This window comes from Mobula hypostoma, chromosome 3 (genome assembly GCF_963921235.1).
Source record: "Mobula hypostoma chromosome 3, sMobHyp1.1, whole genome shotgun sequence".
Classification (NCBI taxonomy): domain Eukaryota; kingdom Metazoa; phylum Chordata; class Chondrichthyes; order Myliobatiformes; family Myliobatidae; genus Mobula; species Mobula hypostoma.
Window position 1 is genome coordinate 177,167,112 of NC_086099.1, and position 25,018 is coordinate 177,192,129.

At 41.2% G+C, this 25,018-nt stretch overlaps 1 protein-coding gene across 2 annotated transcripts in view; it reads right to left on the reverse strand.

Moving 5' to 3' along the window:
* Positions 1-25,018, reverse strand: part of abcb4 (ATP-binding cassette, sub-family B (MDR/TAP), member 4) — a 122,706-nt gene that overhangs the window by 87,770 nt on the left and 9,918 nt on the right. For both annotated transcript variants that reach the window (XM_063044134.1, XM_063044133.1), the window contains exons 4-6: positions 10,027-10,177; positions 4,675-4,735; positions 3,722-3,913 (exon numbers count right to left, since the gene is read on the reverse strand). In XM_063044134.1, coding sequence (XP_062900204.1) covers positions 3,722-3,913; positions 4,675-4,735; positions 10,027-10,177 — 404 coding nt within the window. The remainder of the gene's footprint in view (positions 1-3,721; positions 3,914-4,674; positions 4,736-10,026; positions 10,178-25,018) is intronic.

The window sequence follows — 25,018 nt, forward strand, 5'->3', positions numbered from 1 at the left end:
GTGTCCTCTAATTGGTCTTAATTAAATAAGTTGTATAAACAAACAAAACTATTTTCCTTATTCACGTTCAGGACATTGTCATGCATTGGAAGACAGATAATTAATGCCCATTGCCAGATCAATCTAAGGAAATGATGGTGAGCCTCCGCCTTGAACTGTTGGTATTGTAGACTTCATACAACAAGTGGGTATGTCAGCACAAACACAAATGGTACTAAACTAATACAGTGAACCAAACAAAGCAGCAAAAATTGCAAGCTGATTGGCCTGGCATTATTTGAGCAAATTTGCATGGAGGAATCGTTAGAGACACCTTGTTAGAGGTCTCATTTGAGGATTTCAAACTGACATCTTAAAAAAAAGATAGTAGCTTGTTTAATTAAACTGAACTTCAGAGGGGGAATTTCTAAATTTTTAAATGAAATTGAATGGAGTCAACTTAATATGCCTTCATTTGCATCTATATTTGATCTATATTTATATCTACATAAGTAATAACAGGAAAATTTTCAGTTAGATAATCATTCAGATTGAAGTTCTATATTAATGATAACAGTTATGGTAATTTACTAATAATGACCTGAAGGGTTAAGTTCAAGATTTGTACTCTGTAATGTTCATTAATAAATTAAAGAGGGTTGCAGATGTTTTTGCCTTATTCAAGAAAGGGAGTAGAGATAGCTCAATAAATCATAGACTTACTTCAGTGGTTGGTAAGTTGATGGAAAAGATCCTGAGAGGCAGGATTTATGAACATTTGGACAAGCATAATATAATTAGGAATAGTCAGCATGGCTTTGTCAAAGGCAGGACGTGCTTTAGGAGCCTGATTGAATTTTTTGAGGATGTGACTAAACACATTGATGAAGGTAGATCAGTAGATGTAATGTATATGGATTTCAGCAAGGCTATTTGATAAGATACCCCATGCAAGACTTGTTGAGAAAGTAAGGAGGCATGGGATACAAGGGGACGTTGCTTTGTGGATCCAGAACTGGCTTGCCCACAGAAGGCAAAGAGTGGTTGTAGAAGGGTCATATTCTGCATGGAGGTTGGTGACCTCTGGTGTCCCTCAAGGATCTGTTCTGGGACCCCTTCTCTTAGTGATTTTTATAAATGACCCGGATGAGGAAGTGGAGGGATGGATTAGTAAATTTACTGATGACACAAAGGTTGGGGGTGTTGTGGATAGTGTGGAGGGCTATCAGATTTTACCTTTCATGTGGTGGGTATTAGAATATTAACTGTGTGGAATATCTTACAGACTGATTTGACAACAAAAGGGATTTAGGCCTTCATCTGACACATGCTACTTAATTCAGAGCAACAAAATGTATGCACGTGGATAGGTTTAACACCAAAGAAATGAGTGTAGCACAAGGTTATGTGTTTAAGGCTATGGAGCAAAACAGAGACCGGAGTATTATTTCATATTTCCATACAATATACCTCAAAAGGAGACGAATTTGGCCCATCATTTCTATACTGGCTCACCATGTAATCCCTTTATCCCAATAATTTACCCTGTAACCTCATCAGCTAACATTCATACCAATTGCCCCAGATTCCAGCACTCACCTACACACAAGGGCCAATTTACAGTAGCTAATTAACAAATCAACCTGCATGCTGTAGTGTATGAACCAATAAAGACTCTCCAGACTGTTATATATATTAAAATATTGTCAAGAAATTTGCATATAATTAGAAATAAAATAAAATGCTAACCTGCGTTGGTATGTAGATAAATAGAGAATAATTTGCGTAAAACGGTCAATTATAAATGACATAGGATTCCTGCAGCTTTATATATAATGATATTCATGACTAAGCTCAGAACATAATGTCAGGGAAGAAGTGACAGAACTGAGAGCAAGCTGACTTTTCAAACATAACAGAGTCGGACTTGGAGATCATCACTGAACCCTGCAGAAGTTGCAGAATTGTATTTCACCAAGGTTAATGTAAAGACAGCTGCTGCTGTGAAGATCATTTGGGAATTAAGATGCACAGCAGTTGCACAACATCAGGGGAGTGATTCAATGGACCTGCTGGTGTTATCTCTTGCTTGTTTGTGATTTAGGTGTCAAGATTGAAATGCTTTCAATCAGCTTTAACTGGTAGTCCATCTTGACTTCCTTCTAACCTCCTGACTACAAAAATTAGTGTTCAGGTATTTCAATTTATAGAAACATAGAAAAACTACAGCACCATACAGGCCCTTTGGCCTACAATAATGTGATGAGCCTATACTTACTTTAGAAATTACCTCAGGTTACCAATAGCCCTCTGTTTTTCTAATCAGTTTATCTCACTGGTTATCACAAAAAGGCTGAATGCATCAGATTCCACTGTGAAATTTCTGCAGCAATATACTCCAGATGAAATCATTGGCCTCCAAAAACTATGACCATTTATCAACATGTTCTACTGTAGCATCAATCCAACAGTATAAAAAGTCCTGACGAAGGGTCTCGGCCTGAAACGTCGACTGCGCCTCTTCCTATAGATGCTGCCTGGCCTGCTGCGTTCACCAGCAATTTTGATGTATGTTGTTAGTATAAAAAGTAGTTCAAATCCAATCTGAGTGAATGCTGCCTGATCAGCCTCAATAAGTAACAATAGTGTACATTATTGATAATGTTAAGCAGTAAAATATCAGAATTCCAAAAGGAGCCTCTATAAAATTGAAGCCAATGGCAATTGATTTCAAATCTGCTTCAGCTGGAGGCATTCCATGCCATGAAAGGATATTGGCTGTTCGAGGTCAATCGCTTGAAACCCTGAGGACCCCCTTAGATACTTTTGGCACTGTTTCTCCATTATGGGGTAAAAATGGTTCAATACCATTCATAACTCCACAGATAATAACAGTCTATATTGTTACGTAACAAGATCTGAACAGCATTCAGGCAGATACTGGTAAGTGACATATAGTATTTATGCCACACAATAACCATCTCCAACAAAGGAGAATGCAATCATTGCCCCTTGCCATTTACAGGTACCAACAATCTCCAGTCCTGCATTTGTGAGATAATGGTGGTCACCATTGGTCAAAATTTATATTGTGGTTTAAAAAGCAAAGAAGTGTTTGAGTCTCTTGAGTCTCCAGAAACGTGTACAGTAGCTTCCCTTGTGACTCCACATACTCTTTCCACTGTACTCATTGGGCACTTCAGGATTGTATGGAATATTAATCACGTCCAGTTGAGTGCAGAATCAGCAACACTCAAGAAGTTCGATACCATCTACAATAAAGCAGCCCACTTGTTTGGCACTCCATCCAACATCTTAACCATCTCCTCCTTTTACCACCAAATGGTAGAATGCTACATCCATAAATTGGATGCCATCAACTTGCTAAGGCTTGCAAGTACCCCACAGACTCAAGTTCAGCGTGAGTCTACTCAAGTTCAGCGTGAGTCTACTCAAGTTCAAGTTCTAAGGGAACGGGCTGCAGGATTTATGAAAGCCAATGCCTGAAAGTTCCTCCCAAGTCGTACATCATCTTGAGTGATCCTCCTTCTGCTGAATACTGTGAACACCCAAGAGAAGTTTCTTTTCCAGAAGATTTGCTGCAGTTTAACAAGGAGAATCCACTCCATAGTATCAAAGATAATTGCAGATGAGCATTGAATTCTGGCCTTGCCAATAATGGTCACTTCCAACATGCAGTATCAATGAAAAATAATCAAAGCATGCATTTGTGATCACTTACTCTGTTAGTCGGGTGTTGATCTCTGCAGTGTCATTTACATCAAACCATCCCATTTCTTGACGTAATACAGCATGAAAAAATTCCTTTCTTATCTTCTTTGTCTGCCTTGCTGCTGCCAGTGACCAAAAGGCAACCTGCATAAAGGCTGTTACCAAAACACCTCCACCTATTGCTACATAGTAATAAGCAAATCTGGGAAGAAGAAAAATTGTATCAGAAGTAAATTCTGGCAGTAGGTCTTCACAACAGCAGGAGAGGCTCAATGAACCTGCTGGTGTTAACTCCTAGTTGTTTTCTTCTGTTTTCAGTTTAAATAAATGTGTCAAGGCTGAAGAAGTTCAAAGCCATTAATCAATCATTAGATTTGTGTAGTACAGTTTCTAATGCCATCCACTCTGCAACCTGAATTGTGACATAATGAAATGGACTTATTGTCCTTTGTAGTACAACTCTTCTTTTATCCCATTTAAATTAATACAATTAAAATCAGATGGGTTTTATTGATAAATAAACTCAAGCAGGTTACCAACCTGGTGCCAAAATTGAAACTTACCTCTCTCCTTGTTAACTAACATTTGCTATACACATTTCCTCTACAGTGTTATGCTTCTGGAGTGAGGGACCAGCCAGGACATAATCTTATATTAGTGCTTAAAATGATCATCAATATGCTTTTTGTAAAACTATATTAAAAAAAATCAAAATCAAATTTTCTTTCAAGTTATACTTTTACTTTCCATTTAGATCTGGCAGACCAAGTTAATAATGCATGATCCTAAAATATCTCTTTAAAATTAATATTCAAGTTGATGGGCAGTGAATAACTTCAGACACATATTAATTCTAATTAATTGCAATTCTGTAATAATTAAAAAACTGTATGTCATCAGTCAAAGTCAGAGTGATAATAGCAATTAAAACAAAATAAATAACACTCTTTAAATGTTATGTACCTTGTCATCTGTTCCTCCAATGTTTCTGTGAGATCAATGGTTACATTCAGTGTTAAAGTTCCTGGAAAGGATATTTTGCAATTAACAGCAGGAACGGAAGTCATCTTCAAATGAATATGAAGTGAGATCAACATTGAAAGAACAGAATACACAATATTTTACAGCTCGAGTATCGAGAGGGACAACATGTATGTGTGCATCCAGGCCATGCTGGTTTCTCACTGCTGCCACCAGGTAGAAGGTACCAGTCCCTCAGGACTCAAGGCACCAGGCTCAGAAATGGTTATTACCCCTCAATCATCCTTTTGAACAAAAGGGGATAACTACGCTCATTCTTTTTCTGGTGTTTCCACAACCTCTCACTTGAAGGACTCTCTATCTTGTTATTTCATGCTCTTGTTATTTACTGCTGTTTACTTATATCTGCACTTGCACAGTTTTTTGTTCATTGATCTTGTTTACAGGTACTGTTCTATAGATTTGTCAAGTGTACCCGCAGGAAGAAGAATCACAGGGTTGTATGTGGCGACATGTATGTACTCTGATAATAAAACACACTCACAAAATCAGCTCAATGTGTAAGCGCTACGATGCCCCTAAACGGAAAATCCTACAAAAAGTGATAGATACAGCCACGTCGATCATGGGTAAAGCTCATTATTTATTGCTTATTTATTTATCATTATTATTCTTTTTTTCTTTTTGTATTTGGACAGTTTGTTGTCTTTTGCACAATGGTTGAATGCCCAAGTTGGTGCAGTCTTTCATTGATTCTATTATGGTTATTTTTCTATTATGTACTTATTAAGTATGCCTGCAAGGAAATGAAACTCAAGGTTGTATATGGTGATATATATGTACTTTGTTAATAAATTTACTTTGAACAACATTATTTAAGCTTATTGAGAAAAACTGACTAAGTTCCAGGCATCGAAGGAAACTCCTGTAAAGGAGCGTGAGGCAGTGGAGTAAAAGGAGGTGACATTATTTTCCTTTTCTGTTTCAATTTCTTAATTTTCGCACCTCAAGAGGCTCCCTGCTCCAGCAGCAGAACATGAACAAGGTTGAAATTGGGATAGAATTATCAAAAATGTTGACACAAGTGTGATAAAAAAAAAGAATCACATAGATCAATGTAGTTTATAGTGTAGTTAGGAATCATTCAGCTGCTGGGGCTGAAGGCAGGTAGTTGGGGAGCTGCTGTATTTCTTCCTATTTACAGTAGACTTCTGTATGCTGTTGATGAATGGGCTTGAGGTTGTCAATGACACAACCTTCATTTTGACCAGTTATGTGACAGAAATTTCCACAAGTTAGTAGGCATATTACTTTTTATCAGGAGGCTTTAAGAGAATGAAAGAATTATTTCCACTGTCCAGCTGCTAGCTTCTTACTCTGATAGTAGTTGGGTAGAATGTCCTTTTCAGGGATCTGGTGTTGAGCTGCACTGCCCATTGGAGATAACCAAGAGTAATTAGTGCCCCAGTGATTGGAGAGGATACTGATGTTGGTTCATTTATTCTTCCAGTGGATTGGACACAGAAATGGTGGCTTATTTCCAGTGGTTTGAGAAACTATTCAAGTGTCAAAAGCATCCAGTAAAGAAAGGTCTTGAGCTTTAAGCACAATTTTGCACTTAACCAAACCATTGATATTTTTCTAAAGCCTTCATCATTCCCCATCAGGCTGATTTGTATGCTTCTTTCTTAACGCAAGCTCACACTTTGTGTCCAAATACCTTATATATACTCTAAAGAGTAAAGGCCTAATTAGGAGCCTCACAGAACATGGATGTAAACAACCTTCCACTTATTAAAATTTCTGTCAAATGTTACACTTTGTTTGCTATTGTAGGGTCACTTTTTAAGTCCTGATCAATTTTTTTTAAAACAATCTGTCACATTCTCTTGGATCTCTGTTAATAATACTGTGAAGTCTGATTGTGCAAAATGATCCGTGATATGGCCTGATGATCTAAGTAAAACTATGGTAATCAACAGGCGATCAGTCACATGCGTTAAATAGGGCAGTTCAGTCAACAGGAGACATGGTAATCAAGTGAACTTTATGACAGCAGCATTTGATAGTGATGGTATTGACATCATCTTTCGTTGTTCAACTAAAATGTTTAGGAGACACCTTCAAATAACATTTGGACAGATTCATGGATAGGAAAGGTACAGAAGAAAATGAGCCAAAAGCAGGCAAATGGGATCAGCTCAGCTAGGCACCTTGGTTGACGTGGACGAGTTGAGTTGCATGGCTTGTTTCTGTGCTGCATAATTCCATGTTTCTAAAATAATTAGAAAAAAAAAGGCAAAAATACTTGGGGCCTGCAATCCCTGAGTCATCAGCCTTCACAGTATGCTAGATTGGAAGAAGTGGAAGGGAAATCGCTACACTTCCTGGAAGGTGGAAGGAATGTTTGGCTTCCTGGATGCTGGGAAGGGGAGAGGTACAAGGTGTTGCATCTTCTAGAGTTCCATGGGGATGGTTTAGGAAAATGGAGCCGAGGGAGAAAATTAGCCATGATCGGGATGAACAACCGGCAGAATTGATGAGCCATTTAGATAATTCCTGATCTTAATTCTTATGTTCTTATTATGTCAAAACATCTTCCAACATCCCCTATTGGTAGAAGGGTTAAGAATTACAGGGAGAACATAAGAGAGCAAGGCCGAAAATGAAAATCAACTTGAGTGAATAGTGAAGCAGTCTTGAATGGGTTGAAGAGCCCAATTCTATTCTTGTATATTATGATTATACAGCTGCAGTAATTCTGGATTTCCACACCCATTTTACCCAGCAAGCAAATTCCATTTGCTGACTGTGGGGATTACTAAATTCCTATTTACCTTTCCCTGATTTGCTAAATATGGTTTTATATTGTCATTACATAGTTGGGATGTATTTTTACCTTTGCCATCTGAGCATGTAGTCTGCATACCTGATGACTTACCTTTTAGAGAACTTGCCAATTTTATTCTGTTGAAGTAAGTGGATTGTATGGAATAAGGTAGATGATTTTGTAGCACAGTTAGAAATTGGCAGGTATGACATTGTGGGGATCACTGAGTTGGAGCTGACAGTTGGGAGCTTAACATCCAAGGATACATATTGTATTGGAATGACAAGCAGGTAGGCAGAAAGGGTGGGATGGCTCTGCTGGGAAAAATTGAAATCAAATCCTCAGAAAGGGACATAGGACTGGAAGGTGTAGAATCCTTGAGGACTGAGTTAAAAACTGCAAGGGTAAAAAAAAACCCTTGATAAGTGTTACATACAGGTCTCCAAACAGTAGCCAGGTTGTGAGGAGATAGGAAAAGCATGGGAAAAGCACAATGTTATGATAATCATGGGGGATTTCAATATGCAGGTAAGATTGGGAAAATCAGATTGGTGCTGGATCCCAGGATGCCCATGAGATGTGGAGGCGGATACAATTGGGTCTTTTAAGAGACTCTTGGGTAGGTACATGGGGCTTAGAAAAATAGAGGGCTATGGGTGACCCTAGGTATTTTCTAAAGTAAGTACATGTTCAGCACAGCATTGTGGGCCGAAGGGCCTGTATTGTGCTGTAGGTTTTCTATGTTTCTATGAGATGGATTTTTAGATCAGCTTGAGCTCACTCAGGAAAAAGCAATTCTGGTTTGAGTGTTGTATAATGAATCAGATTTGATTAGGGACTTTAAGATGAAGGAGTCAATGAACATAATATGAGTGAATTCACCCTGCAGTTTGAGAGGGATAAGCTAAAGTCAATTATATCGGTATCACAGAGGAATAAAAGAAATTACAGAGGCACGAGAGAAGAGCTGGCCAAAGATGACTGGAAGGGGACACTAGCAGGATGACAGCAGAATAACAATATCTGGAGATACTGGGAACAATTTGGATGGTACAGGATAGATTCATCCCAAAGAAGTAGTATTCTAAAGGGAGGAGGCAGCAACTATGGCTGACAACGGAAGTCAAAGACACCATAAAAGCATATATTAGTGGGAAACTTCTTTTAAAAAAATGCAATAAGGAAATTGAAAAAGCAATTAAAAAAAGCAATGAGATATGAATGTAAGCAGAAAAGGTACCAGAAGTTTTTTCAGATGTATAGAGTAAAGGATTAGTAAGATTATGGGGAGAAGGCAGGAGAATGAGGTTGTGAAGGATAATAAACCAGCCATGATAGAATGGTGGAACAGATGCAATGGACTGTATGGCTGATTTCTGCTCCTGTGTCTTTTGGTCTATGGATTATAAATTAGTGGGTTCTGTGAAGATCAATGGATCACCAGATTACTGCACAGAGGTGAAGATTATAATTTACTCCCATCTTCGGTTTCACAATCATGAATCCCTCTTGAGATTTTCTCATGCCTGCACTGTGCTAGTCCCTGCCATGATTGCTTAGCATGACAAAAGCTCAGTGCTGAGAAGTGGTGCTGAGACGGAAAATTTTCACGGGTCAATGTCATTGAAATATCTTGGGTCAATTTCTAGTGATGAATTTTCATGTGATTCTAATGACCTTCTATGGTGATATTGAAAGGAAATGCTAGAACAAAAGAAATCACTTTCTTCCCCTTTCTATACCAGAATGTTACAGCTAGTTTGGAATTAAATCAGCCACCTCCGCTCACAATCAGGTCACAAGGGGAAGTTAGGAGTCATAAAAATTAAGTTGCATTACTTCCTGTAACCTTTGCTCACATTGTGAACATGATGCAAGTATCTAATTATGCTCATATTCATGTTTTACCACCTGATACAAGAGGTCAATGATCAATAGTCATATCTGAATCAAAAGACTGGAAGTTAAAATCTTAGTCCAGAGAATGAAGCACACTGTTTGAGTTTAATATTCCAGCATCATTCTGAGAGTGCAGCATGTTTTTCGACTCACTGTCAAAAGACTCCATGGCAATATCTCAGGGAAACAGAGGCATGATGGTAAAATTATGGCTATAGTATCTAGAGTTCTGGACCATCAATCCCACCCCCCCAAAAAAAAGTTCAAATGCCACAAAGGCAACTGGAGAAATTAAATTCATTTGGATATTTGGTTCTCAGCATGGTAAAAAGAGTACACCAAGAGGCTGCTTTTCTCTCAGAGGTTAATACCAGCAACAGAAATAAGTATGTCCTGGTGTGCATAAAAGGATACATTTTACTGTACAAAATCTGGAATAGTTCTGTGTGATCTCTCAAATCTGGAAAGTCACAACTATAAGTGAATGTTTCATCTACAAAAAAAAATTCAGTCTTTTCCTCCACTTCCTGCCCAAAACCCTGCAAATGCTATTTAAATTATTCAGATTACAATGTTTTCTAAGGAAGAGCTGTATATTTACTTACCTGTAACATTTTGTATAAGTCCATGATCAACAAAGCCATCAGTCATATCTCCGAACACTATGACCATGAGAGGTAGGGCAGTGCCATGAATTATGGCAGTAATACTACCCAGCACCATCAACAGCTTGTCTCTACCATCCGCATAGCGAAACTAAATAAGAATAATGTATAAATCCTGTCATTAACTGTGAAGGAAATGTTACAATATCAAAATAAGATGGATATATATTCATAAACAGAAGACATTCAGATGCTGGAAATCCAGAGCAACACACACGGAATGCTGGAGGAACTCAGCGGATCAGGCAGCATCTGTGGAGAGGAGTAAGCAGTCGATGTTTCGAGCAGAGAACCTTCAGCAGGGCTAGAAAGGAAAGAGGAGGAAACCAGAATAAGGTGGGGGGGGAGGGAAAGAGTACAAGCTGGTAAGTGATAGGTGACACCTAGGTGAGGGGTCAGGGAGGGGGGAATGATATGGGAACCTGGGAGGTGATACCTTGGTAGAGGTGAAGGGCTAAAAAAAAAGGAGGATGAGAGGAAAGGAGAGTGGACTGTGAGAGAAAGAGGAGGAGGAGTATCACCTGAGGGAGGTGATAGGCAGGTGAGAAGAGAAGGGAGCTAGAATGGGGAGAAAAGGAGAGCAGGGTAAGGGGGTTAAAATTACCAGCAGTTAGTGAAATTAATATTCATGCCACCGGATTAGAGGCTATGGAGACACAATATGAAGTGTTATTCCTCCAATCTAAAAAAAGGCCTCATCGTGGCAGTAGAGGAGGCCGTGGACTGACATGTTGAAACGGGAAGTGGAATTAAACTGCATGGCCACTGCAAAACCGCACCTTTTGTACAGAGAGAGCAAAAATGTTTGATAAAGCAGTCCCCCAACCTACATCGGGTCTCACTGATGTAGAGGAGGCTGCGCCAGGAGCACCAGATGCTCTGACAGGCTCTCAGGTAAAATGTTGCCTCACCTGGAAGGACCACTTAGGGCCCTGAATGATAGTTAGGAAGATGGTTTAGGGGAAGATATAGTACTTGTCCTGTTTCTAAGAATAAGTGCCAGAAGGGAGATCAGCAGGGAGGGCTGAGTGAATAAAGTAATCATGTAGAGAGTAATCCCTAAGGAAAGTGGTGAGTTGGGGGTGGGGTGGAAGAGGGGAAAATGTTCCTTGTGATAGGATCCCGTTGAAGAAGGTGGAAGTTGTAGAGAATAGTTTGCTGAATATGGAGGCTTGTGGGGCAGTGGGCACGGACAAGGGGAACACTATCCCTTTTACAGAGGCTTGAAGGTAGGGCAAGGGCAGATGTCTGGGAAATAGAGGAGACACAGGTGAAGGCAGCATCGATGGTAGAGGAAGGGAAACCCTGTTCTTTGAAGGACATCTCAGATTTTCTGGAATGGAAAGCTTTGTCCTGAGAACAGATGTGGTGGAGATGAAGGAAATGAGAAAAGGAAATAACATATTTACAAGTGACAGGGTGAGAAGAGGTGTAGTCAAGATAACTATGAGAGTCAGTACGTTTATAAAAGATAAACATTGGCAGTCGGTCTCCAGACACCATCCACTGGATATACTCTACATTAAGTTGTTTTCTCATTTCATTCATTTTTTTCAAAAATGGCTAAGAATTCAAAATAATTAGTAGTTATGTCATCAGACTTGTGTGACCATATTAAAAGCTTTTACCAAATTCCAAGCCTTCCTTAGGCAGTTATCAATATATCAGATTTGGTGACTAATGCAAGGAGAAAAACATATGCATATTGAACATCATGGTATATTGAACAGCACAGGCCCTTCAGCCCATGTAGGTCCCCTGCAGACAGAAACAGGTGAATTGATTATGGGGAGCAAGGACATGGCAGACCAATTGAATAATTACATTGGTTCTGTCTTCACTAAGGAGGACATAATTAATCTTCCGGAAATAGTAGGGGACAGAGGGTCCAGTGAGATGGAGGAACTGAGGGAAATACATGTTAGTAGGGAAGTGGTGTTAGGTAAATTGAAGGGATTGAAGGCAGATAAATCCCCTGGGCCAGATGGTCTGCATCCCAGAGTGCTCAAGGAAGTAGCCCAAGAAATAGTGGATGCATTAGTGATAATTTTTCAAAACTCTTTAGATTCTGGACTAATTCCTGAGGATTGGAGGGTGGCTAATGTAACCCCACTTTTTAAAAAAGGAGGGAGAGAAACCAGGGAATTATAGACCGGTTAGCCTAACATCAGTGGTGGGGAAACTGCTAGAGTCAGTTATCAAAGATGTGATAATAGCACATTTGGAAAGCGGTGAAATCATCGGACAAAGTCAGCATGGATTTGTGAAAGGAAAATCATGTCTGACGAATCTCATAGAATTTTTTGAGGATGTAACTAGTAGAGTGGATAGGGGAGAACCAGTGGATGTGGTATATTTGGATTTTTAAAAGGCTTTTGAGAAGGTCCCACACAGGAGATTAGTGTGCAAACTTAAAGCACACGGTATTGGGGGTAAGGTATTGATGTGGATAGAGAATTGGTTGGCAGACAGGAAGCAAAGAGTGGGAATAAACATGACCTTTTCAGAATGGCAGGCAGTGACTAGTGGGGTACCGCAAGGCTCAGTGCTGGGACCCCAGTTGTTTACAATATATATTAATGACTTGAATGAGGGAATTAAATGCAGCATCTCCAAGTTTGCGGATGACACGAAGCTGGGCGGTAGTGTTAGCTGTGAGGAGGATGCTAAGAGGATGCAGGGTGACTTGGATAGGTTAGGTGAGTGGGTAAATTCATGGCAGATGCAATTTAATGTGGATAAATGTGAAGTTATCCACTTTGGTGGCAAAAATAGGAAAACAGATTATTATCTGAATGGTGGCCAATTAGGAAAAGGGGAGGTGCAACGAGACCTGGGTGTCATTATACACCAGTCATTGAAAGTGGGCATGCAGGTACAGCAGGCGGTGAAAAAGGTGAATGGTATGCTGGCATTCATAGCGAGAGGATTCAAGTACAGGAGCAGGGAGGTACTACTGCAGTTGTACAAGGCCTTAGTGAGACCACACCTGGAGTATTGTGTACAGTTTTGGTCCCCTAATCCAGGAGTCCCCAACCTTTTTTGCATTGAGGACCAGTTTAGTATTGACAATATTCTTGCGGATCGGCCGACCCGGGGTGGGAGGGAGGGGTAGGGTTGCCAACGGACAAGAGTAGCAGTCAAATACGTTGTTTACCCAGATTGAGACTACAATGGCCATGAAGCCTTGCGCGGGCACCAGCGCGCACGCGTGACTTGCGCATGTACCTGCCTATTTCTCCCTACAAATCGTTTTTGGTGATTCTGTTCGGGGGGGGGGGGTGGAGTGTTAATCACGACCGGAATACAGGTGATTAAGTAGCTAATACATTCAATTTCGTTTCTAAAACAGTTTATTTAACGAAATTAATATTAAACAAACAGTGCACATTTTCCTCGCATGAAGATAGTGATAAGTCAATTATCAGGAGAGCTTGAAGTAAGTGTTGAACAAAATTCCAGTAGAAGTGGTAGAGGCATGTTTGATATTATCATTTAAAGAAAAATTGGATAGGTATATGGACAGGAAAGGAATGGAGGGTTATGGGCTGAGTGCAGGTCGGTGGGACTAGGTGAGAGTTGCGTTCGGCACGGACTAGAAGGGGCGAGATCGCCTGTTTCCGTGCTGTAATATGGTTATACAAGTCTGTCAATAGCATCATAGTATTTAAGTAATGTTTGGATATTAAACACACAGCACATATTTTCCCTGTATGAATATAAAATCATTGCAACACACCAATATCACTGAATCAGTGAGAGCCCTGGGCTTGTTTCCCTGCAACAAGACGGTCCCATCGAGGGGTGATGGGAGACAGCGATACTCGAAGGGGGTTCCTTATGTCCAGTCGATTCCGCAATTTCATTTTCGTTGCATTCATTGCAGAGATATGTTGGAAATGGAAGCAACGTTTTCAGTGCTTTCGTGGCTATCTCAGGATATTCAGCCTTGACTTTGACCCAGAATGCCGGCAGAGATGTTATGTCAAACATACTTTTAAGCCCGCCGTCATTTGCAAGCTGGAGGAGTTTTCCTTCCCGCGCGGACATAGATACGCGCGGGTAATGAACTCGCGTGTGTTCAAGCTCAACAGTGGGCATGACAGGGAATGAGGAAAGGTGCAGCTGACTCATATCGCCAAATCATATCGTTTCCTTGCGACCCGGTAGCACATGCTGTGCAACCCGGTACCGGTCCGCGGCCCGGTGGTTGGGAACCGCTGCCCTAATCTGAGGAAAGACATCCTTGCCATAGAGGGAGTACAAAGAAGTTTCACCAGATTGATTCCTGGGATGGCAGGACTTTCATATGACAAAAGACTGGATGAATTAGGTTTATACTCGTTGGAATTTAGAAGATTGAGGGGGGATCTGATTGAAACGTATAAAATCCTAAAGGGATTGGACAGGCTAGATGCAGGAAGATTGTTCTCGATGTTGGGGAAGTCCAGAACGAGGGGTCACAGTTTGAGGATAAAGGGGAAGCCTTTTAGGACCGAGATTAGGAAAAACTTCTTCACACAGAGAGTGGTGAATCTGTGGAATTCTCTTCCACAGGAAACAGTTGAGGCCAGTTCATTGGCTATATTTAAGAGGGAGTTAGATATGGCCCTTGTGGCTAAAGGGATCGGGGGTATGGAGGGAAGGCTGGTACAGGGTTCTGAGTTGGATGATCAGCCATGATCATACTGAATGGTAGTGCAGGCTCGAAGGGCCGAATGGCCTATTCCAGGCACCCAGTACTGTGCAAAAAAAAATAAACTGGTCATGCACAACCTTCTTTAAACTCCCCCTCCCCCCCCCCACCTCAAATACATACCCTCTAGCACTGGTCATTTAAATCCCGGGAAAACAGCATTAGCTTTCTACTCTATGCCTCTGAAATTTATAGAATTATAAATCAAGTCTCCCCTCAACCTCTGCTCCTACTGAGAGAAAGTCTTTAGTTTGTTCATTCTCTCCTTCAAGCACCCTATAGTGTATTAACCTTTTGTTCCTGCACCTTGACCCAAATTCATAAAGTACGAAGTTTAATTAGCCTTCTTTATGGTTTTACCACAGCTCATAATTTCAGTGAATTATTTATTTCAATCAATAGGTCTGTCTGTCATCTATGTGCTTCAACTACTTAGAAAATGGGTCCATTTCAACCTTTCTTTCCTATGGACACCATGCAAAAACAAAATGATTTTTCCTACTGAAATCACAGCAGTCAGAAAATTGGGCCAGCAATTTCCTGAGCACAATTCATCCTTTGTATTTCACACACATGCTGACAAGTTCAGAGTGTGCAACGCCCATTAAATGCTTATGAGCAGTCATTGGATCAATAGTCTGTTATCTTTGTTATTGACTGACTAAGGATTACATCATGTTATTATATTGTCTGACTTTTCCCCAATATATTGAGTACTAGTACCAGTACAGATGAACACAATGTCTGTACACTAATAGAAACAGCACTTTGTCAGAGTCTTCCTCACTTAAAGTTGTTTGTGGGAATTCAGAATTCCGGTGCAACCTCAAAGCAATGATTGAAATTCACCAGATACACCCCAAAGATATACACATGTTGGTAAAAGTGAAATGCTCGAGGAATATGCGGGACAGTATGGCTCAGGTGGTGCAGAATGATACGTGGGCAACTAGTAGGAACGCCAATAACAAGGACAGTATCACTTCTTTTTGGGGGAAGTGAGGCAGCGACTAGCAGGAGGTGAGACCAGGCAAGGAATGAAGATGTCAGTGGGTTGAGAGAGCTGATGACCTGCCATGGATGATGCAGAGTGTAAATATACTCAAGGTTGTTATAACCAGAGAAAGCAATGGGGACAAGCTCTCACTACCTATTAAATACTCCCAATGCCATCCACTCCAAGTAGCCTCTGACAACCAAGTCCAGCTCCTGGCCTTCACGTGTGGCTTAGTTACTAAGCCCGGCCGAACCATTTCTACTGGCAGGAAAAGGGCAAAGGTGGGTTACTGGCACCTTGAAACCAGTCACTTCGGGCAGATGGGGCTCGTCAGCTGTGGTTGGCAGCTCATCTAGAAGGAAAACTCTGAGCTCAAACCTCCGCTGCCTTGCGGCTATACCCACTCACAGGGCAGGCTTTGGGAGTAAACCCCAAGAGAAAAAAGTCTGGAACTGGAGTCCTTAACACAGCCCTACATTGAGTTCAATGGTGACTGGCAGCTTCTGCGACACTGCTGGTACCAAACTGTATCAGTCTCTGTCATTCCTTTGGGTTCATCAGCTGCGTCGAGAAGGGGAGTTTGCTACATGGGCAACAGTTTGCTCGCCATATCCTACTGCCCAGGCTCACGCATCTAGACAGCTAGGATGCAATATCCATGGTCAACTCTGACCGATGGAGGCCTCAGACTCAAAAATATCAAGCGTATGAGGTGTACTCATGGTTGGACAATCCAGGGACAGATGACACAATCTTCTTGTACTTTGAAATGAAGGCTGGTAGATGATCAGTTATAAAAATCAGAATAAAAAGATAGTGAGAAAATAGCTGGGAAGGGATCCCAGTTACAGCAGAAACATCCGGCTACACAACAACAGTGGTCAGGCAGACCTAGAAAAAGAAGAAATTGCACACAGCGTCTGCAGGCAGCCACCCCAACCCGAATGGGGGAGTGGACGCAAATGAGCTGGGCCCTTTCAGTAGCTGGCCAGCAATCGAAAGTACATTCTGGGAGGGGTGCCACTGGGGGGAGGTCTTTGCAGCTGTTCAAATAGGAACCACCCCAAAACCTCCTACACATCTTTCAAAAGGGACTGAGACATCTGTCAGATAATTCTGACAATCTTTTCTTAAGGCACGGAGTGTGAAACGTTGCCTGTAAACCTGAAATTAAGTTACCTCACTTGTGACTCTGTCCACAGAGTAACTACTGATAGCCACTGTTAATAGTTTTAGCTATCAGAGATTGAATGAGTGAAGATAAGGATGTGATTGAACTGCAGCGGGCCAGCAGGGAAGGAGGCAACAAGCATACGAATGGAAAAGTTGCATTTTAAAGACAGGTTGATGTTGAGAGGGCGAAAGTATTCAAGAAGAGCATTTCAACAAGTTTCTGAAACATTTTATTGCCATGTCTACTTAGCGTCTTGTAGATAGCCTGTTGGGAATGATAGTGTAGATGTAGGTCCACATAGAGACATGATAGGTTAGTAATTGGGGAGGGGATCCAAAGGGAAGGGCATTTTTGCTGCCATACATAATTAGATCCTTCTTAAAGATTGGCTTCCTGGCTTCCAGATTTCTGTCCAGGGGCCAAGAGGAGGGCATATTAGGGAGTATTCTGTAGTTATGTGAACTTAGCTGGTATTAATTCAAATAAGAACCAGTCTTCAGTTCCTAATGTAAATTGTAAACAGTAAATTGAAGTTAAAAGCACACCTTTCCAAACAAACAATACCGTGTGGAACACAGATTGGCCCAAAGACTAGGAGATTTGGTTTGCAAATTGAAATGGCCATGAGACATTCTCTTATGCAAATTAAGACACTAGGTTAAGTTAACAGGGCAGCATGGCTCACTTACTTGCACCATTCCGACCAAGTTCAAAGAAACTTGCAGACCAGATTGATATTATCACTGCACATCAAACAGCTGATATATCAATAGTTGGGATATTTGTGTAATCGGAAAAATCCATAAACAACATTAATTTTGGGTTTTTGGCATCTCTGTCCCCAAAAAGTTCTAAAAAAAATCTGTGTGAATTACTTTATTCCAGCAAAGGCATTCAGAGACGTCTCCCACTGTAGATATGCAGTCAAATGAAGCACAGTCAACCCAAAGTATTGAAATAAACAATGTCTTTGTAACTGTTGAAATTGTATTGAATCACCTACCATTACCTTTGATCTTAAGAGTATGAAAATGTGATAAAATTTTGAATCTGTGGGACTATACCGAAAAGATCTCTAGAAAAATGCCGGCTTATTATGATAAATAAAAACTTCTATATAACCAGTGTCTCTCCAGCTACTTTGATCACAGTCACAACAGGTAGTTAGGAAGAAAACTGGTCTCCTTAAAGGTAGCTCAGTAATCTCTGTATAGAACTTGTGAAATGGGCAAGGTCTTCAATGAATACTCCTCATGGAGAAGAGCTTGAAGCTAGTGCAGACAGGTAAGGGAGCTGTGATATCCTGGAGTACATCAACATTACAATGGGAGAGGGCAGGAGCTCCTGAAATGCATATAGGTGAATAGTTCATGCAGCCTGATCAGTGAAAAATTGTGGAAAGTGAGGGATGGGATTGGTGGACCTTCAGCATCCACAAATGAGATACTGGAGGACTAATATTGTGACTTTAAGTAGGATGAGACAAAGAACTACAGGCTGGTGAGTCTTACCTCAGTGGTGGAAAAATTATTAGAAAGGACTCCGAAAGAAAGGATACATCTTGCCAGTTGCTGGCCTGGAAGGTCAGAACAGTTGGGATCAGGGGTGAGCTGGACAGAACTGGATAGAAGCTTGGTGCAAGGAATCAGTTGGTGATGGTAGAGGGTTGTTTTTCCAGACTGGAGGCCTGTGACAGTGCTCTGCTTATAGGTATCAGTGCTTGGTCTTCTATTGTTCCTCACTCTTATTAATGACTTTCATGAGAACATTGAAAAGATGTTAAGCAAGTTTGTGCATGACAAAAGAAATTGGTGGCATAGTGCACAGTGAAGAAAGTTGTCTAAGTTTACAACAGGATATAGATCAACTGGGAAAGAGGCCAGATGAAATGACAGATGAAATTAAGTCACATACTGTAAAGTGACACTATGGAAGTTAACCCATGGCAGATCATACATCGTGAAAGGCAAGCCATGGGGAGTGTTGTAGAATAGAGAAACTTTGAGATAGAAGTATATATTCCCCAAAAGTGGCAACACAGGTAGACAGAAGGACAAAGAAGCTCTCCCACTTATGTCATGCTTCTCTTTATCAGTTTACGCATTGAATACAAGAGTTGGGACAAGACTTTACAGTCATAAACTATTGGTTAAGCCACACAGAGTAATCTGTAAAGTTTTGGTCACAATATTACAGTAAAGACATGATTAAGGTTAAGAGAACACAGAAGATTCATAAGGACATTTGTCTCAATTGTAGGTCTTGAGTTGTCAGAAGAGACATGATAGGCTAGGTCTTTTCCCTATAGCAAATTAGGTTGAGGGTTGACAAACCAGAGATATAGTATATAAAATTATGAAGCATAGATAGGATCAATAGCCATAGTGTGTGTCCATGGTAGGAATGCCTAAAACCTGAGGGCATGAGTTTAAGATGAAAGGGAAATTATGTAAAGGGGAACTAAAGGGTGATTTTTTCCATACAGCGCAGTTGGCATCTGAAATGAGAGGAAGGCCTAGAAGGGTATGGTGTCAATACAATACTTTTGGTAGGCTTAGTGGTCAATATAGATGCACTGTGTCAAAGGGCCTGTTTCTATGTTGTACAACTATGAATCCATATAATTCTTCAAACTTAAACCTGAATAATTTATTTATATCCATAAATCTTTTCCACCACTATTTTGAATTAGGCCATTTGGCCCATTAAGTCTGCTCCGCTATTTAAGTATGGCTGATTGATTTTACCTCTCCTCAGTCCCACTCCCTGGCCTTCACTCTGTAACCTTCGATGCCATGGCCAATCAAGAACCTATCATGCACCCAACGACCTGGCCTCCACAGCTGCATATGGCAACAAATTTCACAAGTTCATCACCCTCTGGCTAAATAAATTTCTCTGCATCTCTGTTTTGAATGGACATCCCTCTATCCTGAGGCCATGCCCTCTTGTCCTAGACTCTCTCACCATAGGAAACATCCTTTCCAATTCTACTCTGCCTAGGCCTTTCAATGTTCGAAAGGATTCAATGAGATCCTCCTCATCCTTCTGAACTCCAGAGAGTACAGACCCAGAGCCATCAAATGTTCCTCATATGATAACCCTTTTATTCCCTGAATCATCCTTGTGAACCTCCTCTGGACCCTCTACAATTCCAGCACTTCTTTTCTAAGATGAGGGGCCCAAAACTGTTCGCAATACTCAAAGTGAGGCCTCACCAGTGCCTTATAAAGCCTTAGCAATACATCCCTGCTCTTGTATTCTAGACCACTTGAAATTAGGATCTTGGCAATTGTAGGGATGACTTATAGCAGACTGAAAAGCTTGAGAATGTAGGTATTAAGGAAAAGGATGTGCTGGAGCTTCTGGAAAGCATGAAGTTGGATAAGTCACCGGCACCAAACAAGATGTACCCCAGGCTACTGTGGGAGGCGAGGGAGGAGATTGTTGAGCCTCCAGCGATGATCTTTGAATCATCAGTGGGGACAGGAGAGGTTCAAGGTTTGCACGTTGTTCCTTTATTCAAGAAAGGGAGGAGAGATAGCCCAGGAAATTATAGACCAGTGAATCTTACTTCAGTGGTTGGTAAATTGATGGAGAAGATCCTGAGAGGCAGAATTTACAAACATTTGGAGAGGCATAATGTGATTAGGAATAATCAGCATGTCTTTGTCAAAGGCAGGTTATGCTTTATGAGCCTGATTGAATTTTTTGAGGATGTGACTAAGCACATTGATGGAGGAAGAACAGTAGATGTATATGGATTTCAGTAAGGCATTTGATAAGGTACCCCATGCAAGGCTTATTGAGAAAGTAAGGAAGTATGGGATCCAAGGGGACATTGCTTTGTGGATCCAGAACTGGCTGGCCCACAGAAGGCAAAGAGTGGTTGTAGACAGGTCATATTCTGCATGGAGGTCAGTGACCAGTGGTGTGCCTCAGGGATCTGTTCTGGGACCCCTACTCTTCATGATTTTTATAAATGACTTGGATGAAGAAGTGGTGGGATGGGTGAGTAAATTTTCTGATGACACAAAGGTTGGAAGTGTTGTGGATAGTGTGGAGGGCTGTCAGAGGTTACAGCAGGACATTGATAGGATGCAAAACTGGGCTGGAAAGTAGCAGATGGAGTTCAACCCAGATAAGTGTGAGGTGGCTCATTTTGGAAGGTCAAATATGATAACAGAATATGGAATTAATGGTAAGACTCTTGGCAGCATGGAGGATTAGAGGGATCTTGGGGTCCAATTCCATAAGACACTCAAGGCTGCTGTGCAGGTTGACTCTGTGGTTAAGAAGGCATATGGTGCATTGGCCTTCATCAATCGTGGGATTGAGTTTAAGAGCCAAGAGGTAATGTTGCAGCTATATAGGACCCTGGTCAGACCCCACTTGGAGTACTGTACTCCGTTCTGGTCGCCTCACTATAGGAAGGATGTGGAAACCACAGAAAGAGTGCAGAGGAAATTTACAAGGATGTTGCCTGGACTGGGGAGCATGCCTTATGAGAATAGGTTGAGCGAACTTAATCTTTTTCCCTTGGGGCGACAGAGGATGAGAGGCGACCTGATAGAGATGAATAAGATGATGAGAGGCATTGATCGTGTGGATAGTCAGAGGCTTTTTCCCAGGTCCGAAATGGCTAGCTTGCGAGGGGACAGTTTTAAGGTGCTTGGAAGTAGGCACAGAGGAGATATCTGAGGTAAATTATTATTATTATTTTTTTTTATTTTTTTTTAAAAATGCAGAGTGGTGAGTGCGTGGAATGGGCTGCCGGCGACAGTGGTGGAGGCGGATATAATGGGGTCTTTTAAGAGACTCCTGGACAGGTACATGGTGCTCATAAAGACCATAAGATCATAAGACAAAGGAGCAGAAGTAGGCCATTTGGCCCATCGAGGCTGCTCTGCCATTTTATCATGAGCTGATCCATTTTATCCTATTTAGTCCCACTGCCCCGCCTTCTCACCATAACCTTTGATGCCCTGGCTACTCAGATATCTATCAATCTCTGCCTTAAAGACACCCAATGACTTAGCTTCCACTGCTGCCGGTGGCAACAAATTCCATAGATTCGACACCCTCTGACTAAAAAAATTTTTTCGCATTTCTGTTCTGAAAGGGTGCCCTTCAATCTTGAAGTCATGCCCTCTCGTACTAGACTCCCCCATCATGGGAAACAACTTTGCCACATCCACTCTGTCCATGCCTTTTAACATTCGAAATGTTTCTATGAGGTCTCCCCTCATTCTTCTAAACTCCAAGGAATACAGTCCAAGAGCAGACAAACGTTCCTCATATGTTAACCCTCTCATTCCCGGAATCATTCTAGTGAATCTCGGTACCCTCTCCAACGTCAGCACATCCTTTCTTAAATAAGGAGACCAAAACTGCCCACAGTACTCCAAGTGAGGTCTCACCAGCGCCTTATAGAGCCTCAACATCACATCCCTGCTCCTATACTCTATTCCTCTAGAAATGAATGCCAACATTGCATTCGCCTTCTTCATTACCGACTCAACCTGGAGGTTAACTTTAAGGGAATCCTGTACGAGGACTCCCAAGTCCCGTTGCATCTCAGAACTTTGAATTCTTTCCCCATTTAAATAATAGTCTGCCCATTTATAAAGGTAGAGGGCTATGGGTAACTCAAGGTAATTTCTCAGGTAAGGACATGTTCGGCCCAGCTTTGTGTATTATGCTGTAGGTTTTCTATGTTTCTATGAATGCTAGCATTGCATTTGCCTTCCTCATCACCTTGACCTGAAAGTTAACCTTTAGGGTGTTCTGCACAAGGACTCCCAAGTCCCTCTACATCTCAAATTCCTGGATTTTCTCTCCGTTTAGAAAATAGTCCCCACATTTATTTCTACTACCAAATTGCATGACCATACATTTTTCAACACTATATTTCATTTGCCACTTTCTCAACCATTCTCCTAATCTGTCTAAATCCTTCTGCAGCCTACCTGTTTCCTCAGCACTACCTGTCCCTCCACCAAACTTCTTACCATCTGCAAACTTGGCAACAAAGCCATCTTTTTCATCTGAATCATTATATACAGCACAAAAAGAGGTGGTCCCAACACTGCCCCTGCAGAACACTAACAAGAGGAATTCTGCAGATGCTGGAAATTCAAGCAACGCATATCAAAGTTGCTGGTGAACGCAGCAGGCCAGGCAGCATTGTCCTGACAAAGGGTCTCGGCCTGAAATGTTGAGTGTACCTCTTCCTAGAGAAGCTGCCTGGCCTGCTGCGTTCACCAGCAACTTTGATGTGTGTTCCCTGTAGAACACTGGTAGGCACTGGCAGCCAACAAGGATCCTTTTATTCCCACTCACTGCCTTCTTCAAATCAGCCAATTCTCTAACCATGTTAGTAACTTTCCTGTAATACCACGGGCTCTTAACTTGGTGAGCAACCTCATGTATGGCACCTTGTCAAAAGCCTTCCGAAAGTCCAAATAAACAACATCCACTGCATCCCCTTTATCTATCCTACATGTAACCTCCTCAAAGATTTGTCAGGCAAGATTTTCCCTTAAGGAAACCATGCTGACATTCTCCTATCTTGTCCAGTGTCTCCAAGTACTCCGTCATCTCATCCTTAACAATTGACTCACATCTTCCCAACCACTGAGGTCAGGCGAAGTGGTCTAGAATTTTCTTTGCTGCCTTCCTCCTTTTTCAAAGAGTGGAGTGAGAGTTGCAATTTTCCAGTCCTCTGGCACCATACCAGAGTCCAATGATTTTTGAAAGATCATTTCTAATATCACCACAATCTCTAACACTACCTCTTTCAGAACTCTTGGACGCAGTTCATCTGGTAGGTGACTTGTTTACCTTCAGGTCTTTCAGCTTTGGGCACCTTCTTCATTCTCAGCTCTTGTTTATTTATGTTTTCATTTATCCATTTATTTATTTACATACTTAAAAAAGCTTTTACTATCCACTTTGATATTATTTGCTGGCTTGCTTTCATATTTCATCTTTTCCCTTCTAATGATTCTTTTAGTTGCCGTCTGTCGGTTTTTAAAAATTTCCCAATCCTCTGTCTTCCCAGTAATTTTTGCTTTTCTGTAAGCCCTCTCGTTTTTACATTAGCTTTGACTTCCCTTGTCAGCCACTGTTGTACTATTTTGCCATTTGAGTATTTTTTCACTTTTGGAATACACATGTCCTGCACCTTCCTCATTTTTCCCAGAAACGCCAGACATTTCATCACATCATCTTAGAACAGAGTTGACACTGAGTGGAATTGCTGTAATTATTTGGTCTGGTGGCTTATGCAAAACCAGAATTATGTAATTTAGGATCTTCCTTGCTGCTGGCAGAATCAGTACTTCCCCAATTGCTTGGAGCTTTCCAGCATGATGTATGAAGCACGGAAACCATCATTGTTTTATTGTGAAATGCAGGAAAACCTCTTGGAAATGTTTTTCCAGTTTTGATGCTTACATGAAGTGACTGAAAATAAGCCAAGTTCTTGTTTGCTTTATCATTGTGCATTTTCTTCAAATGTTCAAGAAGCCAGAACTGTCTCACTGCCTCATATGAGAAACTTTTTTCACACAAAGATACTCCATACTGTCTACAGTTCTATTTTATTTGGTCTGCTTCTGCCATTTTCGTTATGGATTCATAATCACAGTCAATCACCTATTATTTAAGTCCAACCTCAAATGCTGCAATCAGTAAAGGGGATAGCTCACGCAAAAACCGACCGAATGAAGGTACATAAAGTGAGCAGTGATCTCTCATTTGGGCCATTAGCTAGAGAAATGTGGTCAAGACCATTCAAATGGGCAGATTCTGAGCTTTACCTCATTGAATGCCATACCCTAATTCACAGGAAATGCATCACTGCATGATTGGAGTAATGGAATGCTACTAGCTAATTAATTACGAGGCACTGAGGTCCAAATGTGGATAATAAACTTCTTACATTAAGTCTGTAATCCCTCAGCAGCCCCTCTTGCTCCTGAGTACTCTCCCACAGTCCCCTTCAACTTTATTGCCCCCTTAGAAACTTCCATATCACCCACTTTGGGGACCACTGCCACAG